Genomic DNA, 19,683 nt, shown 5'->3' with positions numbered 1-19,683 from the left:
GATAGAATTGTGAGTATTCTACTCACTGAAAATAATACGTTGTTGGTTTTCTATAATGTTGTGATTTCTGCTTTATTTAATTGTATGCGAGTTGTTTGGAACATGCTTTGTTTGGAACTTTGCACATATTACTATGGTGATTAATGAACTCACCAGTAACATCGGTATGGCTCTAGTAAATGAATTTATCAACAGTAAATGAACTTATCAATAATGGAGGTCTGGCTCCAATAAATAAACTTATCGGTAAATAGAGGTATGACTCTAGTAATTGAGGTATTACTCAAAATAACATAATAACCGCATGTACGACTCCAAATAAGAGAAGTGTTAATTAGATGAATAAATAAGATTGTGCATATTTATGTAGATATAACTGTCATCATATTGTTGCATAGTGCACTTTTAAATAGATCAGTATTTCATTATATTATTGAAAACAGTTAATTCACTTGATTACAGTATGAGATTGTGGTAATAACCACAATTACATATGTGTTTATGCAGGATGAGAAGAAGATCAGAACTATTAAGATTATTATGTTGATTTTAATATTTTTGAATGAGACTTTTAAGTGTTGTTTTGAATATGTAATATTTATTACACTATGGTTTGTATTAATATTAAGACAATAGTTGTATTTTATCATTGCTTTTGTATTTATTACTAGAGAACGCAAAATTATATTAATTATAAATTGAGGTAATTCAGTTAAATTACTATCCATTTTTAAATAATAATAAAAAAAATCGATGAATGCGAGAGGTAAGAAGTTGCCACGTGTAAATGCAAGAGTAGGCTTAATCCGTCCCACCATAGCTATCCAGCTGGCATTTGTACCGCCATACTCTCCAACTGTGTCGCACTCGTTCAATTGCCACGTGTCCAAAATGCCACGCTTCAATTCCCTTCCAAACTTCCATAATCTGTACCTCTCGATCTCTACATATATCTATTAATCTTTCTTCAAGATCCCACCAACTTGCAGACCTCGATCTCCAAGTTTTTGAAGATCCAAGATGAGCAAGGAACAGGAAGGGAGGCCTCTAGATGAGAAGGAAGAACCCATCAAATACGGCGACGTTTTCAACGTCTCGGGCGACCTCGCGTCCAACCCCATTACACCACAGGACGCCGCCATGATGCAGACTGCCGAGAGCATGGCGCTGGGACAGACCCAGAAGGGCGGACCGGCTGCCGTCATGCAATCCGCGGCTACTCGAAACGAGAGAGCCGGTCTTGTCGGTCACCTCGACTTCAGTGACGTCGCCGGAGACCAAGGCGTCAATGTTACAGAGATCGATGTCCCTGGAAGACGCAAAATCACCGAATCAGTTGCTGGACAAGTAAATTTTTTAGTTTTGTTACATGCATAGATGGTCTTGATTTCGAAATCACTAATCTACTAATTATTTAGAAAACTCTTAAACGCCCACGAAAAAAAATTAAAAAAGGATCAAATTCTTTTGGGAAACTCTTTAAGTCATTTGATTTGAATATTTGAATTTAGTCTTTTGAGTCTTCTATTTTAAGGATAAGGCTTTTTAGCTTTTATTCAAGTTTTAAATTTGTCCATTTAACCGTCAAAGTTAATCTGTTTTATGTGCGCCTCATTTAACACGTAAGAGTCTATTTTAGACTCAAAGTTAATAATTTTTTCTTTAAATTTATAAATATAGAAGATTAAGGTGATAAAGATGGTTTTTGTTTTTATATTACTAAGCATCACATCATCCATTACTACTAAATGACTTCTAACACTATAGTCTTACAAATAATTCTAAGATTCTAACTTATATAATTATAGCTATCTTTATTTAATTAAACTACAATTACTTTAAGGTAAACGAATGCAAGATATGTTAACATGACATATGAAACTATTCATTTCAACTAAAAAATATGGAGTGACCTATTTAAAATATAGGCAAAATCTAAGGACCAAATTTTTGAAATTAAAAATTCAAAAATAAAATTCAAATCAAATAAACTTAGGGGTAAAATACAATTTTTCTAAATTCGTTTTACTCAAAAATTTTACCCAAAAACTTGAGAGAGGCATTTTTTATGACGGCCAGTTAGAAAGTATGTATTGAAGTTCAACCTCTCGATATGTTTACGTTTGTGTGTGTATATTTATGTATTCTTTTGGGTAGGTTGTTGGGAAGTACTATGTGCAATCAGCACCAGTGGAACAAGTGGCAGTTGAGGTAATCGAACAGAGTACAATTACTATAGGGGAAGCACTGGAAGCCAGTGCACAGTCAGCAGGAAACAAGGCGGTGGATCAGAGTGACGCGTCCGCGATTGAAGCTGCGGAGGTGAGCGCAACGGGTACTAATGTTATAACCCCAGGTGGGCTCGCCGCCACGGCTCAGTCTGCAGCGACGTACAATGCCCGAGTAGATCGAGACGAAGATAAGATAAAGCTGCGCGATGTTTTGACGGTAAACCTATAATTAAGATATCTATACATTTGCTTTATACGTATATAGCGTCGTTGAAGGGTTAATTGCTGAGTTAATTTGTGAGTGGATATGGCAGGGTGCAACCTCAAAGTTGCCTGTGGACAAGGCAGTGACTCGGGAGGATGCTGAAGGAGTGGTGAGTGCGGAGCTAAGGAACAATCCGAATCCGGTGACTCAACCGGGGGGAGTGGCGGCGTCAGTGGCGGCAGCTGCTAGGCTCAATGAGAGCGTAAATGTTTGAGGTTGAAAGTTAGGCCCCAGTTTATATATATTAATTAATTTGTATGGCCTTCTAATTATGGTGTTCATTAATTAATGTATGCGTGTTTCTTTCTTTAATTAGCTAGCGTTTCTTTGACAGCATCAGTGTTACATATCTTATAAGTATGGTCAATCTGATGTGCCTCTTATCAAATTATATGTTCCAACACTGCATCGAAGCATGATTAATGGTACTGATCGAGCTACTCACCGACCGATTAGGTTTCATCAATTGTTAAATTAACCTGCGAATTATCCATTTAATTATTAGTGTGGTTGGGCCTGCACTCGATCGACCAAAATTTTTCATTAATAAATGCATGTTTTAAATTATTCAAAAATTAAATACATTCTAATAGACAATTTCAAAGAGTATTAAGAGCACGTGAATATTAGAGAGATCAGAGAGTTTTGATACATGGGGTAGTGACTTATTTATAGGCATGTAGTCCTAATATAATTCAATTAGTAATTTAATCCCTAATTTGCGTGGGACTAGACTTATCTTCTGAAGAGTCCAGTTCGAATAGGACTATTGTTCAACTGAGTTCAAACAGGTATCTTATCCCACATTTAGTGGGATAAGGATTATATTGGAAAATTCAGGATAAAGTCTTTCTGCGTCTTTCTAGGGATTATGGATCAAACTTTATCCCATGAATTTTGACTGCAATATCAGGATAAATATTTCAGCATGTTTTATCCATATCACTTCGTAGTGATCTCGAGAAAGCAGTTCCTAAGAGCATCTAGATATGGACATTCCATATAGAGAAATGATCCCTACACTCATTTCTCACAACAGCCCCACAACAAGCTGATGTGGCTGGCAATATTTTATTATTTTTTTACAAAAAGAAAAGAAAAGAAAACAAAAAAAATAATAAAATATTACCAGCCATGTCAGCTTGTTGGGGGGCTGTTGTGAGAAATGAGTGTAGGAATCATTTCTCATCCATATGTTCTTCTCGCATTCTCGAGACAATGACAACCCAGGACTATGAGTAATGATTGAATACCACCTAAAGATACAACTTTTTACCATCTTGCCTATGTGGCAAGGTGGTCTCATACTTTAATTTATTTAAAAAAAAAAAAAAAAAAAATTCAAAAAGTAGTGGGGGACCACTTTGCCACATAGACAAAGTGGTGAAAAATTGTATCTTTGGGTAGTATTCAATCATTATTCCAGGACTATTCAGCAGTGCTTATCCCCAGCTCTGGTGACCGATCGACTATATTCATAAAATTCAATTCATAGAATATTCTATACCCCATAACCGACCAGGTCTTCCTGGGTCTCTTCGGGTCAATTAGACTGAATGGGCCCACTAGTTCGGTCATGGGCTTGCTCGGGCTTTAGGGAATAATAATTTCTCCAATATAGTTAATTAAATTTTGAATTGGTATGGTGCAAATTAAAGAAAAATAGTATAAACTATTTATGATTTGTTCTATCAAATATGATTTATTTCTCTCTCTCTTTTTCTTTTTTTCTTTTTTCTTTTTTTTTTTTTTAAAAAAAGAGTTATTATTTTCTGTGTCTCAAATTCTTTTATATGTTCTTTAAAAAAAAAATGACATAAGAAATAGAAATATGATACGTTTACAACTTTCGTACAATTCTTATACAACTCTAACAATTTTATTTTATTTTTTAAAAAATAACCATTGAATGTGTATGATTCATATGTAAGAAAACAAATCAAATAGTTAGTTTGAAAAAAAGTTGTTGGAGTTGTACAATAATCATTTCTCTAAGAAATATTATATCGAAGAGATGACATTACTTCTAAAAAAATTGTTAAGGCTCTTCGATGACAAAAATATTTTTAATAAAATAAAAAATTATTTGAAAAGTTTGAACTATTTTTTTTTTTTTTTCAACAAAAAAAAAAAAAAAAAAAAAAAAAAAAAACATTGAAAGGCAATTAGGCCGCCTTTCATTGGTCAACAACTACGAATATAATTATTTGATCATTTTAGTAACACTTTCGGAGCGCGCGACCTGTCTTTTGGTTAGTGCTAGGGGTGTAAATCCGGAGCGGGTTTTCGGGTATTGGGTGAAACCCGGGAACCGGCTCCGGGTCCCCGGGTTTTAGGCTTTAAACACCCGGGCCCGGACCCGGGTATCCGGGGTGTCCAGGTACCCGGTTTTACCCGGGTACCTGGGTAAAACCGGGTATCCGGTCCGGGTTATATATTAAAAAAAAAAAAATTGCCCAATTTTTTGAAACTAAATGCTGTAAATAATTTCAACCGAACCCTTGTAATTGTCTAACTAGATCAGTAGCCAATAGAGTAATAAAGTCTTATTATCCTTGATGTTTTCTTAGCCAAAAACTTAGTAGTAATGCCCAGAATCAAGATTGTTATCTAACTTATCTGATTTACAGAAATCTCATAATGTCATTGAAGAGGGAAAAAGAACAATGCAATATGCATTATATTACTGATATAAAATAAATGAATTGAACCACCCCTGAATGTGTACAGAGAGAAAAGATGCAATCCACTAGAATGCATTAATTCTCATAAACATATTACATATTAAAAAAGTTCAAACTTCAAACCCAAAAGTCCATAAACATATTAAAAAAGTTCATAAATAAAAGTCCATAAACATATTAAAAAAGTTCATAACCAAAAGTCCATAAACATATTAAAAAAGTTCAAACCCAAAAGTCCATAAACATATTAAAAAAGTTTATACCCAAAAGTCCATAAATATATTTAAAAAGTTCATAACCAAAAATCCATAAACATATTAAAAAAGTTCATAACCAAAAGTTCCCAGCATGGTCCGGTTTCTGGCTTTTTGTAGCTTTGCTCTCAATCATCTACAACTACAATAGAAGGAAAACAAAAAAAAAAAAAAAAAAAAAAAAGAAGAGAAGAGAATTAGTTAAATGAATAAATAACTAAAATGAATTAATAATAATGAAAACTAAAATGAATTTATAAACATTTACCATGCTCATCAAACATTTCAATAAAATTCTCATACTCCAAGCCTTCATTGCTCTTTAACCAATCTTGTGTGCAAACCAAGGCCTCAACTGTCAATGGAGATAAAGAACTCCTAAAGGGATCCAATATGCGTCCTCCATTGCTGAATGCAGACTCAGATGCAACTGTAGAAATAGGAATGGCCAATATATCACAGGCTATCTCTGCGAGGATAGGATATTTAGGTGCATTAACCTTCCACCAAAGTAAGATGTCAAATTCATTTGTTGATGCTTCACACCCATCCAAAAAATAACGATCCACCTCCGACATACACTCCGAGTTGCTCTCTTCCTCAAGGTGTTTCATGAAAAACTTCATATATTTCGTCTCTCACTACAAAAAAAAAAAGGCAAATTCTAACCGTCCAGAAATGCAAAAAAACCGTCTGGAATCAATTCCAGACTTTTTTTCTAGACGGTTTAAAACCGTCTAGGATATAGTGTCGCTAAATGAATTTCTGGACGGTTTGGCCCAAACCGTCCAGAAGCATTTCTAGACAGTTTGGGCCAAACTGTCCAGAAAAATTATGGACGGTTTTGCCCAAAACCGTCGGGAACCTGTTTTTTTTTTTTTTTTTTTTAATTATTATTTTTGTCCAGCGGTGCTCCTTCTCGTTCTCCACCGGAGTCCAGGAATATACACCGAAAATCGATCAGCTCCGGTCACCACCATCGAGCCGTTCAGCCGCACCAAATCTGCTACAAGCTAGCTAATCGACGTCTTCCTCTGTTTCTCTTCCACAGCCACAACCAACCACATATCAACCAAAAAATATTTCTGTACAACCACAAATCAACCTCAAACAATCAAAAAAAAAGCAAACCCGACAGCTTCAACCCATCCTCTGTTTCTCTTCCACAGCCACAGCCAACCAACCCCCTTTCACAAATCAACCAAAAAATATATACCTCAAACAATCAAAAAAAAAAAAAGAAGCAAACCCGTCAGCTTCAACCCATAACAATCACCGAAACCCACCCCAATCACCAACCCATCAACTCCAACCCACAACGACCCAGAGCCGGTTTCGGCCGAATCAGCCCGGAAACCTCGACAACATCGCCAGATCCGTCGGAAACCCACGCACACCGGCATGGGTTTGATAGATCCGACACTCTCTCCCGCCATTCCGTTCCTGTCATCCAGATCCCGCCGTTCAGTCCAGATCCCGTCGCCCGTCTCCAGTTGCCGGCCGGAGAGAGAAGAAGAAGAATGATACCGTCGCCCGTCTCGCCAATCTTCAGTCGCGCCCTGCCTGATCTTGGGGAAAATCTTGGCCAAGAGGGATTTAAAAACACTGTGGGTCGTTGATAAATGAAAGAGACGGTCGAGATGTGGGGTTTATTTGAGGTGCGGATCGATGACATGGACTCCATATTTTTAAAAATAAAATTGCAGTCTGTAAAAATGCAGTCGGTTTAATTCAAATCGTCTGCATTTTGCAGACGGTTTCAATTAAACCGACTGCAAAATAATTTGTAGACGGTTTTAAGTAAAACCGTCTGTAATTTTACTGACGGTTTTATTAAAACCGTCTAAAAATTTACATTTTCAGACGGTTTTTCAAAACTGTCTGTAAATTTACAGACGGTTTTTTTAAAACCGTCGTAATTTATTTTTTTACGGACGGTTTTCAAAAAACCGTCTGTAAAAATTTAATTCTAGACGGTTTTAAAAACCGTCCAGAAAAAAACCGTCCAGAATTTGCCTTTTTTTTGTAGTGTCTGTAAGTGCATCATCATCATCATCATCAACAACACTAACATCTATAGAAGCAACACTTGAACTTTCCACACCCGCATCAAGGTTAGACAAATGCCTCCCATATAACTTATCATATTGCTCCCACAAGCGGTTCAAGAGGTCTTTCACATTTGTCTCGATTTGTTTCGCCCAATCAGAGCCACTACATTTTTCCAAATAATATTTTAACGCCTTCAACTTGGTACGCGGGTCAAGAATATGAGCAATATTTAACAATAAGTTAATCCTTTCCATAGTCCCCCAATACTTTTCATATTTTTTTTTCATATCCCAACTCACTACACTAATGATAGGATTACAATTCATACACCCATCGGCCAATGTCTTTATAATAATACAAAGTTGAATGAAATATGAGTTGGAGGTGACATGAGTTGAACTAGAAAACTTCAATGTGGCTTCATAAAAAGGTTTCAAAAACTTCACAAATTCCCTAGCATTTTTCCACTCATCATAGCTAGGAACAACAAAAGGATTACCATCTTCCTCCCCAAGTCGAGTAAAAGCTTTTTCGTACTTCGCAGCCGCACTCAACATTAAGTACGTAGAATTCCATCTTGTTTGAACATCTAGACACACTGTCTTCGTACTTTGAGTTTTTTCACACTTTATGCATTCTTTAAACCTTGCCATTCTCTGTGGTGAAGACCTCACAAATTTCACTGCGTTCCTAATATTAGAAACACAATCACCCAATCCTTTCAAGCCTTCATTTACAATAAGATTTAATATATGAGCGGCACACCTCATGTGAATGAATTCACCTCCCAAAATAGAACCTTTCTTGTCCTTCAACTTCCTTTTCATATAATCAATCGCCACATCATTGACTGTCGCATTATCAGCTGTAACAGTGAACACGGATTCAATCTCCCATTCTATCAATGTATTTTCCAACATTCTTCCAATATTTTCACCCCTATGACTTGAAATCAAGTTAAACTTGATTATTTTTTTATGCATTCTCCAACTAGAATCTATGTAGCTAGCGGTGACAACCATGTAGTTCAAATTTTGAAGAGATGTCCATGTATCAGTAGTGATGCAAATTCTTTTACCCCTCAAAGAAGCCTTCAATTTAAGTTTTTCTTCCTTATAAAGTTTCATGCAATCTTTTTGTAGAGTAATGCGACATGGTAAATTGAACCTTGGTTCAATTCCATTTATCAATTCTCTAAACCCATAACTCTCCACATGCCTAAAAGGTAATTCCTCCATGATGAAATATTGAACAACCAACTTCCTTATTTTAATCGGATCGTACTTCACAAATCCTAGTTGGGTGGTAGTGGTATGGCAACTACCGCTCTCTGACATTTTTTTAAATGACTGTTGCAAGAGAGTTTGACCTTTGGGTACACTGGATTTTTCCAAATCTCTAAGTGGAGAGGTTGGACAGTTATAGGTAAGGTGGTTCTTCAAAGCAGTAGTGCCATGTCTCCAGTGACACCCTAATATCTTATGGCAATGATTGCATGCTGCCTTAGGCTTTTCCTTGTCAATTGGTGTCACTTTTGTAAAGTGCAACCATACTTTTGACCGATTCATAGCTTGTGATTTGTTTTTGGAGGGGTCCAATTCAGTTTGCAAGGAAGGCGAAGGGGTTTCATCATGTGTAGTTGGAGGCTTGTCATGTGACTCATTGTCATTGACATTTTCCATAATAGGCCTAGTTGGAGCATAAAAACAATATTACACTTAATAGTACTGACCATCCAATGAAGATCCATAATAATATAAAACAACATTAACAACATAATAATACAAAGTTTATTGCAGTCATATTCATCGATAATATGAAAAACACCTATTTCATTTTAGCACCAATATTATCAAAGTATGTCTCATTCATTGTACACAATCTTTTTTGCTATTGAGTAGTGACATGGATTATGTGAGCACTAGCATGAAATTGTAGTTGTTGCTATGAAATTGTAGTTTATTGCAGTCACCTATCCATTTCAGCTCAGAAACAAAACCAGATTCTGCACTCTCAGGTTCTACAGTTTCTACGTCCTTTTTATTCATAATTTTCCTGACAAGTTATGCTAAAGGAGATACTATTTGGTCTAAGGACCATTCTCCATGATTGTGTGGATGTTCTGTTTCTATTTTTGTTTTCTATACACTGTTTTTTATGCTTCTTGACTCCAATGATTTGCAGAGTCTGGTTATTTTTTTTTGTTGTGTTTATGCTCTGTTTTCTCTGAATCTCACGGGCGGGGCAGCAATTAAATAGTAATACTATTTGTACATTAACGGAGTATATATACGTATACACTCGGTGTATTTTGACAGTATAGAACCCCATCATATATATGCATTGGGTGTAAACAGAGTGTAGTGTATAGTGTACAGCGTACAGCGTACACCACCCATTTAATGTACAAATAGCACCACTCAGTACTCAACCAACGACCATGCTTTGGCCCCATCTATCAACCATATCAATGCACAAAAGAAACTAAGCAAAGACGTCTGGTTACCTGGTAGGCGGCGAGTCGGCGAGGAGTTGGCGACGGTCGGCGAGGAGTGGCGAGCGGCTCTGCGGCTGAACAACGTGATGCGGTGATTCACTGATTCAGAATCAGTGATGCCGTGAATCAGTGATGTCGTGATGGAGAATGAAATGGAGAAAGAGATGAGATGAGATGATTTGAAATTTCTGTCTGAAGGTGAAGTGAAATGGAGAGGCGGCAGTGAGCAATTGAAGGGTTTTGATTTGATGATAGCCTAGGGCAACAGTCAACAGGGGAATGACGAAATGCTCCTCCAGTCCTCCCCCTCTTCCTATGCATGTAGTTTTAGGATAAAAGGGCAGGGGGTAATTTTTTTTTTTAATTAATTAACCTACCCGGAGCCGGGTACCTGGGTATAACCGGAATTTTTTGAAATAAATACCCGGCTCCGGCTCCGGGTACCCGGATTCCAACCGGATTTCCTGGTTTTCCGGTTTCCCTGAACCGGTTAATGTCCGGATCCGGTTATATCCGGTCCGGATTTACACCCCTAGTAAGTGCTTGGGGCTTTATTTGAAGGCAACTATCAATTCTTTGTTCCTCGAACCATAGAAGACATACTCGCAAAAACACATTCCAATTAGTGTATAAAAAAATAATATTAAATTCTAAAAAAATATAGATTTTAAGGGAATTTTCCTCGAGGCAATTATACTTAATTGGGTCCGCTCCTGCACATGAGTATAAGAGTTTAATAATTTCACCAATTATATATAAAATGTCGTGTGAAGTTTGTGACATGGGACAAAATTAATTAAGGTTGTTTCATATAGGAGCAGAAATTAAGAATTGAAGATTGAAAAGAAAATTTAGGAAGATAAAAAATAACAAATAGGGAAGAGAAATTAAAGACTCTAATTGTCCCAAATAAGCAAATAAAAAAAAAAATTCTGAAAGACTTAAATTTAATTGATACTTTAAACTTGATACCAAAATAATATAGACATGCCTTTATATAGACAAAATTTGAATATTTTCCAAGCAAAATACTTGGAGAAAAAGAAATAAATAAAAATACAAAACATAACTCTATATAAACTTAGAGACAGAGAAAAATTATTGTTCAGAAAGTAAAATATATTATTCTAAAAATAATTTTCAAATATTTTATATGATTATTTTCATTATTGGGCCGGTCTTATTCAATAAATAATATTCAAATATTATGCATGATTTTCTTATGCATTGGTTTGTAAGTAAATTATAGTAAAAATTGTAGTATCTCAAGCATTTTTTGTCATTTTTGTTTGGAGTACTAACAACTTTTTTTTTAGTCCAAAGTACTAATAACTTTTACTACAAAATCATATACAAACTGATATGATAATCTATAATTGATGAAATATTTTTTTAAAAATAGAAAAAATTAAAATTTTTGCATTATTATTTTTATCAATTATAATCTATGACCACCTTGTAAATAATTTTAGGGTAAAAATCCAGTTGGTATTTCTGTTAGATTTTCCGTCCAAATTTTAACGGCCCGCCACTTGTCAACCACTGGCACTATATAAAAAAAAATAAAAAAATTTAAAAATTAATTAAAAATAATAAAATTGAAAAAAAAAAAAAAAAAAAAAAAGAAGAAGAAGAAGAAGAAGAAGAAGATGGGTGGCTTAGCCATCCTCCTTGGCCACCCCATGGGGCAAAAAAATAAAAAATTGTTGGGTTTTGGCTATTGGGGGTGGTTCAGCCACCCCAAGAGCCAAAACCCATCAAAAAAATTTGAGGGTTTGCCCATGGGGTGGTTCGGCCACCCCCAATTTGGCCAATGGGGTGGCTAAGACCCCTCTTTTTTTTTCATTTTTTTTTTTCAATTTTTTAAATTTTTAAAGATTTTTATTATTATTATTTTTTTATATATAGTGTCATGTGTTAACCTCAGCGGTTGACACGTGGCGAGCTATTAAAATTTGGACGAAAAATCTAATAAAGATACTAAATTTAAAATAACTAATCATGAAAACTCAAGTACTAATGAAGTATTTAACCCAAAATTTTAACACGACAATGTCACGTGTAACTTGAAGTCTCACCGAAGCTAACAAGCTGCCACCTGTACTACTAGTACTCAAAACTCTGTCCGATTTCTTCACCTGCCACGTCTAGCTCTCCCAAGCCACCTGTCAATTCCTTTCCAAAGTTACAATGCCCGTGTGGAACGGGACGAAGATTATAAGATCAAGCTGAGTGATGTTTTAGCTAGTGGTAATTAAAAACTAATAAACAATGATCAGCTGCATGCGTGTTAATTTGTTTGGTGTAACAGAATTGAATTTCTCATTGTTTATTGGTGGGATTTGAGAAGCTGATTGAGGTGTTATTTTTTCAATACTTTGCAGGGTGCGACGGCGAAGTTGCCGGCTGACAAGGTGGCGACTAGGCAGGATGCTGAAGGAGTGGCGACAGCCGAGCTGAGAAACAACGTACCCGAATCTGGCGAATCGTGCGGCTGGAGTGGCAGAGTCAATTACCGCAGCTGCTAGGCTAAACGAGAACGCAAATGCTTGAAGGTTGTCCAAGTCGTCCATGAAATAGCGCTAGCTTTGTATAATTTTGTACGTATACATGTAACTAGCTTGGTGCACCACTGCACCCAGTAATAAAAAGAGAGTTGTAATTAGGTACCCTCTTTTAGTCTTTTATCCTTCCAAATTAATGAGTTTCTTAAAATATCATTTAATTAACTTGGAAAAAATCACGTGGTAATTTTAAGTCTTTAAATTTGTGCGCACACGATTTGAAAATATAGATTTTGTTATTCAATTTTTTTTTTTAATTTTTTAAAAATCAACTTTTAAATGATACATTTGTTTTTTTTTTTTTTTTTTTTAATTTGGTTTAAAATCGCGATTCCAGTCCGTAAAATGGTAATTTTTTGTTTTTAAAAATTATATTTTCATTAGAAATAGTTTAATTTTTTAAAGGTAATAAAACGAAACGAAAAAAGAGGGAGGACGTTGTGAGAAAATGGTGGGCCTACAATGGGTTGATCAGGTGGGTTTTCCAAGTGGGCTGGAGCTGCAATCGGCCTTAAACATGCAGGCACTTCTCCAGAGAAAGGAAGCTAGGACCGGTGCGAAAAAGGATGTCAATGTTCCCGACAAATTTTCATGTTTGTACTCCCAAATCCCTTTATAACAAAGCATATATGCATGCTAATTAATTAGCAGCCGAACTAGTTGGTTTTAGCATGATAGTTTTTCTGAATACTATCCATTATATTTCATCCTCTAAAGATCGATCTATTGGGTGTGCATGCATGGTTCGATCCAAGCCTGTGGGGGTTTCAGTTTTATTTCCATAGTGACAAAAAACATATAGACCACATTCACAGGCAGACAGCGTCCAAGAGAGACAAAACAATGAGGTCCAAGTATAGGTGGTACGTAAGAAGAAGAACATGGGTGGGTCCGGACCTGAAGTGATTCCACCGCGGTTACATGACTTAGCTTGCATGATTATTGGAAGATCACAGAGCCAAGCATGCATGAAGGAAATCACGAGCTAGCTTCTTTTAATTGGAAGAGAAGGTACGTATGTATACGTACATTCCCGTGAGCCATGCGCGCGCGCACTTCGATCTGCTGAAGGACAATCACAGTGCCAAAAGCAAGCAGTTGGGGTTCCCAATGAAAGCTGCATAGCCTGACATGCAGTGACACGAATATACAGACACTGTGAAGACATGATGTTGGTCTTTTCTTAAATATCTTTATAACAGTACAACATGTGCGAAGTTTTAGTTGTCTGCAGTTGGGCCTATGAACTTGCGAGTCAGTGATGAGATGGGTGGCGAGGCGATCGGCATATAAGACATAATCCGTTTACAAATTTCGTAGAATTCGAATTATTTATTTTAAAATCAATTATTAAATATGTGAAATCTTACGTAGAAAACAGATTTAATGATCGACTAAGAAAAAAAAAATAGTTGTTGGAGTTCATTCATTTTTCTAAGAATAATCTTTCTTGGTAGTACGTAGACCCTTACCCGAGATAGAGATTAGGCACATCTGACGGCTCACGCACCTCACCCTTACCCTATAATCTATATGCACGTGTGCCTCTCATATATATATATATAGATTGGTCATTAGCGACCACACTTTTAGTGGTGATACTAGAGTTGTCGTTATAAGAATATATGCATATGCTGGGCGGAGCTAGGATTCAAGATTTGGGGGGTCAAATTAAAAAAAAAAAATTTAGAGGGGTCAAAACTATAAAAATAACAAAATTTAGGGGTAAAATTAATTAATTTTTTTATTTTTAAGGAATTTTTTTTTTATTTTTGGGGGGAGACCCCTGGCCTTGGGGGGGCCCCGCCTGGGCCAGGGGTAGCTCCGCCCCTGTGCATATGTATCAGGGACGGCTAATTAAAAATAAAGTTAATAAATAAACTCATATTAAGGATGACTAATTAGTTTTTGCTGATACATACTTGCAGCTTACAGTGTCGCTTATATGTTTCATTGACCTGATTTGCTATAATTTTCTTAGTTATTTTTTATAAAAATATTAATTAAAATAATTAGATTATATTTTTTAATTAATTTAAGCTTTAAGGTAATTGATGATTTATCAACTTGTTGCATAATACAAATTTTTTTCTAAATTCAACTTAGAACGTACAACAAAATAAGCCATTCCATCGTGGATGGGCCGGGGGATGCGACTTAATTTGTATTTTATCAAAGTGGTAAATTTTGGACCAAGCTTATATGAAGGTTAATTAGAAGAAAAATATATGTTTATCCAGTCTAATTATAGAGTTTTTACCATGTACGAAGCTCGCAATGGAGCTCAATTTGAACAATTGCATCTCCCGTCCGGCGGTTCCTTTTGAACTTGAAATGCCGTAATTAACCTCTTTTTTTTTTCTTTTTTCTTTCACTTTTGTTTCTTCAATGGACTCATATTGGCAAAGAGTAATGCTACCTTCATATATATTACTATTTTATTATCTTTTTATTCCCTTAAAATTAATATAATTTTTAAAATCACCATTAAATTTGAATAATAAAAAAAAGATAAATAATAGTACGTAGCATTACTCATTAATTGGCAAAAGGAGATAAGAGAAAAGAAATGGTAGGGAAATTCATAATAGGTGATCCAACAAAAAATGTAGAGTAATACTAAAGAAAAGGTATGTAAGACAAGAAGATGTGGTGCAAATTTTAAAGGATGACTTGAAATTGTTGAAGAGTGGCTTGTGTGAGAATATATGATTGTAATCAAATCGATCATTCTAATTATATATCGTCTCTTATCGTTTAGTAAGATTTGATTTCAATTAAACCTAATTTGATAATATATCCACTTATCATATTTGTATTATCTTCACCTTACCTTAATTTTTCTATAAATACGAGTCATTTGTAATGTAAATCAATCAAGTAATAAGAGCAAAAGTGTTAGTATAGCCCTATTGGGCTATTCCCTAGCTAGTAGTTGGACATAGGTGTCTAGCACATACCCGTAAATGCTATCTCTATTTTCTTTCTCTTTTTTTATTTATTTATTTATTTTTTATAAATTAAGAATTTATTCATAGTATCAGAGCTATCGGCTCACGTCAATCTTCTATCCCTAATGGCCATGTGGATTCTTGTTTTTTTCATTTTGTTTGTCGGCACCTCCCTCTTGGGATAACTCGGCTCTATTTAATAACCTTTTGCGTCGAATCCTTGTCTCCCGAGAATTATATTAAGCTTCTGACCACATAAATTGAAAGCTTATTGACCGATCTACATAATGCCATAAAAATCACCCCCATCAGAGGTCTCACGTGCCCATATGCGCCACCAAAAGTTTATGCCAACAATATATGCCACACGCTGGTAACCTAAATCCAATTCTGTCCATGTCGTTTAGGTGGTTCAAACGACATATCAAATTGCTCATAAAAATAAACCAATATATATATATATATATATATATATATAAAAGAAAGAAAAGAAAAGAAAAGAGAAGGTGGCCCAAGTAGCCTATCTTTCGGCTGTGTTTATTGGCCCATTTTTGTCCGAATGTTGGCTCATTTATTGGTCTAATTTGACCATATTCTTTGGCCCCTGGTAACCCATTTTCGACATGTTGTAATTGTTAAAAGCCCATCTCCGGCCACCACTGCTGGCCACTATCATCTTTGGCCGCCAAAAACTCTGACAATTTTCTGATCATCATCTTCGGCCTCCACCATCTCCAGTTATTTTTCGACAATTATCTCCGGCCATCGATGTTGACTACCTCTATCTCCTCCCTAGCTAGCTCAAGCTCTGAGTTTTTCTTAATGGTGCACATGATTATTGCTCATGTGAGTTCACATTTAGTTTTCACTACATAGGATCTTATCAACTTCATCCAATGGTTTCAGTGGTAGATCTTATAATCAGTTTTTTATACTTATTGCACCAAATCTCCTTTTAAAAAAAAAAAAAAAAAACCGATCCCTTTTCTTTTCAAACTCAACCTTAATTGCACAAACTTTCATATTGAGTTTGAAAAGGATGCTAGAGTATATGATTCTAATCAAATTATGCTGATTGCATACCGTCTCCTATATTTTAAGAAATGAGAGCAAAAATATAATTCTATTAAATTATTTCTTAATAATGGACATAAGTATCTAATACCAAACCACTCGTAAATAATTTGTCTCCATTTCCTTTATCTCCTTTAATTATTTTTTTATCATAACAAATTTTTTCAGTTTCAACCAATTTATCTGCCTTGTATAGTTGTATGTTTCCAAATGTCTAACGAAAAATAAATTTCTACAATAAATCTCATTGAGTGATGAGACCACCCCATGACCCATGGTTGCTGGTGCAAGACATCCTCCTGTTACTGAGAAGTACACAGTTTATTTTTTGTTTTCTTGGTTTTCAGTGTCTAAGTTCACTGTTTGTGAGCATAATTTGTACTTGACACATTATGTCATTTTCTCTCTATACACCCACAACAAGTGAACAAAATGATTAGCTATTCATGCCTTGCTCTTTTCTCAATCCCCTATATATATATATATATATATATATATAATCTTCCTCCTCTCTCTCTCTCTCTCTCTCTCTCTCTCTGTGAAGACGAAAATGTCAAACCTCTTTTGGAAGAACTTTCACCTCTGCTTCTCCAAACTCAAATGCCTACCCCTCATCCAATCCCCTCCTCCACCCCCAAACCAAGATGATCACAACCGTCCATCACCCACCTCCCCCACCACTTCAACCATCATCAAAAACTTCAACTCCCTCTACGACCTCACCTCATCAGACTCCACGCCCACGGCCTCCAGATCCCTCACTCTCTCCACCGTCGACTTCTTCTCAGCCTCCTCCGATGACTCCGACGACACAGACTCGCCGCTGGACTTTGCAACCATCTTCGCCTCCCAACGCTTATTCTTCTCCTCCCCCGGCCGCTCCAACTCCATTTTCGAGTCCCCGGACACTAAGCAAGAAGATCCTGACAACACATTAGTCATCACCGGAAGCGTCAAAGTGCCCAAGTACTCACTGGATCCTTACATTGATTTCCGGCGCTCAATGCAAGAAATGGTTGAAGCAAGAAATCCAATGGACGTGACAAGTGAATGGGAGTATCTGAATGAGCTTCTCTTATGTTATCTAACCTTAAATCCCAAACACACCCACAAGTATATCATTCGCGCTTTCTCCGACCTTGTCATCTGCATTTTGTCGGCGTCCCCATCGTCATCGGCCGCCAATGATCACTGCCGGGAGCCCAAGAACCGCCGGCAGCGGTATATTTCACGGCAGTTGCAGGTGTAATACGCATTAATTTATCTCTTTTTTTTTAATCGAAAGATTATGTTGGCGGTTGTTTTTGCTTCTTTTATGGGATTTACTTTGTCTTTGGTGAAAGGGGTTGTTTCATCGATCTAATGAAGACAAAAGGGAAAATGTATTTGATAATCACAAAAGCAAGGAGGCGTGGGATATTGTTAATGTCTCGATGCACGTTATATTTTATATGTTTTTGTGTTTGTTATGTAAAAATTAATGTGTTAATCTTTTCTTTTTTCTTGTTGGGTGTTCCTTGGCTGATTTTCAATGGAAAAAATAAAGGTGGCTCAGCAGACAAAAGAAAGAAAAGGACGATGATAAAGACGTAAAGTGGTGACAAAGCAAAGTTTGTTCATTGTCCTCGTTTTTGTTGTGGTCCTGTAACATTTTGGTGGCAACATGCATGCATGTTGGGTTGTTTTTGCACACATAATCACGAGGTACTTTTGTAAGTGGTAGCTTAGTGCATATATAGTTGCGTCTTGATAGGCTAGGCATGGGATGTGATTGTGTGATGAGAAGGTATATTGGAAGGGACAAGGATCCTCTCCATTTTCGTGTAATTAATGCATATTGAATCATGCACGTAATAATATATTTATCACGTTGTATCATTTATACATAATATATAACGTACATTAATTTTGACCATAAAATAGCTAGCTCGCCCTTAACAAATGAATTGTAGTAGCATAATTATTTGTTTGATGATTTTAACCTTAATTAGCTAGGTAGTGAAAGAGTGGGATGGATGGGATAGGAAAACACATGTTTCATCCTATTTTAAGTATTTAATGACTTCCATGAATCAAACTATTCGACTATTTGGGGCTCACTAGCTAGGCTTCAAAGGTGAAGAAATATATGATCCGGATATATATATAATATTTAATAAATGAGAAATCTTACGTACGACTAAGTGCTTAATCTCTAACGTGACAATAAAATGATGGGTTAAGAGTAAACACAACATTTCTTTTAAAGAAATTAATTGTGCTCAACTAATTAAGTGAAACGTGTTAAACTAGTAGAACCATTTCATTTTGGTATGCAAATTGGGCCATTAAATATTAGGGTCTTCGGCTTTGAAACTACAAGCTAGGTCCAACAGTTGGAGGGGAGTCAGGTGCAGGCTCCAATGATCCAATCAGTATAGAAAATACTGAGCAAAAGCATTGGAAACCGCAAAATTTGCATGGCAGAAAACAAGGTGAGGGTGGTATATAACTATATATTAAGAAAGGAGTATGCATGTTTAATTATTTGTATATGTGAGAGGAAAAGGAGACAAACAAGGGGATCCAAAGATCCAAAGAGATTATATATTGACAACTATACTTTATATTATTTGTCAAGTTAGTTGGTTTAGGTAAGGTTAATACCAGACCATTTGTCCTTAAGCGTCTGCATTATTTTATTTTATTTTATTATATTGTGTACTTAATTAATTTTGGGCAACAAGTTCTGGAATTCGGTGGGATGATCAGCTAGTGGATCCATTGTCCAAGTTCTTACAGATGACAAAAAGGGACCATCTGATTAACTTCTAGCTTCTTTGTTTTTTGTTTTTTGTTTTTTTTTTCTTAATAATTGGCATATATATCCAATATATTAAAGAAAATTCACAAATGGGAAGAAAATATATAAAAAAAACCCTATATAGTAGAACAGAAAAAGGACATGAAGATTCGGATTCATGTGAGGCCAAAAGCACGAGTTGGACATATGGATATAAGCAGGTAGGCCAAATTTTTTGCCTAATGGTGATCCTTTTTATTTCAATGGAGGCTATATATAATTAATATATGGTAAACAATAGGAGAGTAACTAAGAGTCCTAATGCCATA

General features: G+C 35.8%; 2 protein-coding genes across 2 annotated transcripts; both read left to right on the top strand.

Annotated features, from left to right (window-relative positions):
* Nucleotides 1–891: 891 nt before the first annotated feature.
* On the top strand, nucleotides 892–2,829 carry LOC133874663 (late embryogenesis abundant protein D-34-like). Its single transcript, XM_062315774.1, has 3 exons — nucleotides 892–1,347; nucleotides 2,158–2,448; nucleotides 2,546–2,829. Exons 1-3 carry the CDS (start codon nucleotides 1,021–1,023, stop codon nucleotides 2,708–2,710), a joined length of 783 nt encoding a protein of 260 aa, XP_062171758.1. The 5' UTR covers nucleotides 892–1,020; the 3' UTR covers nucleotides 2,711–2,829.
* Nucleotides 2,830–17,089: 14,260 nt separating this feature from the next.
* Nucleotides 17,090–18,434, top strand: LOC133882589 (transcription repressor OFP12-like). The gene is made up of 2 exons (XM_062321797.1): nucleotides 17,090–17,815; nucleotides 18,119–18,434. The coding sequence occupies exons 1-2, from the start codon at nucleotides 17,123–17,125 to the stop codon at nucleotides 18,152–18,154; spliced, it is 729 nt and encodes a 242-aa protein (XP_062177781.1). The 5' UTR covers nucleotides 17,090–17,122; the 3' UTR covers nucleotides 18,155–18,434.
* Nucleotides 18,435–19,683: the final 1,249 nt, after the last annotated feature.

Source organism: Alnus glutinosa, chromosome 1 (assembly GCF_958979055.1).
Source record: "Alnus glutinosa chromosome 1, dhAlnGlut1.1, whole genome shotgun sequence".
In the NCBI taxonomy this organism is placed as follows: domain Eukaryota; kingdom Viridiplantae; phylum Streptophyta; class Magnoliopsida; order Fagales; family Betulaceae; genus Alnus; species Alnus glutinosa.
Note: the sequence above shows the minus strand (reverse complement) of the source record. Positions and strands in the feature narration are given on the sequence as shown.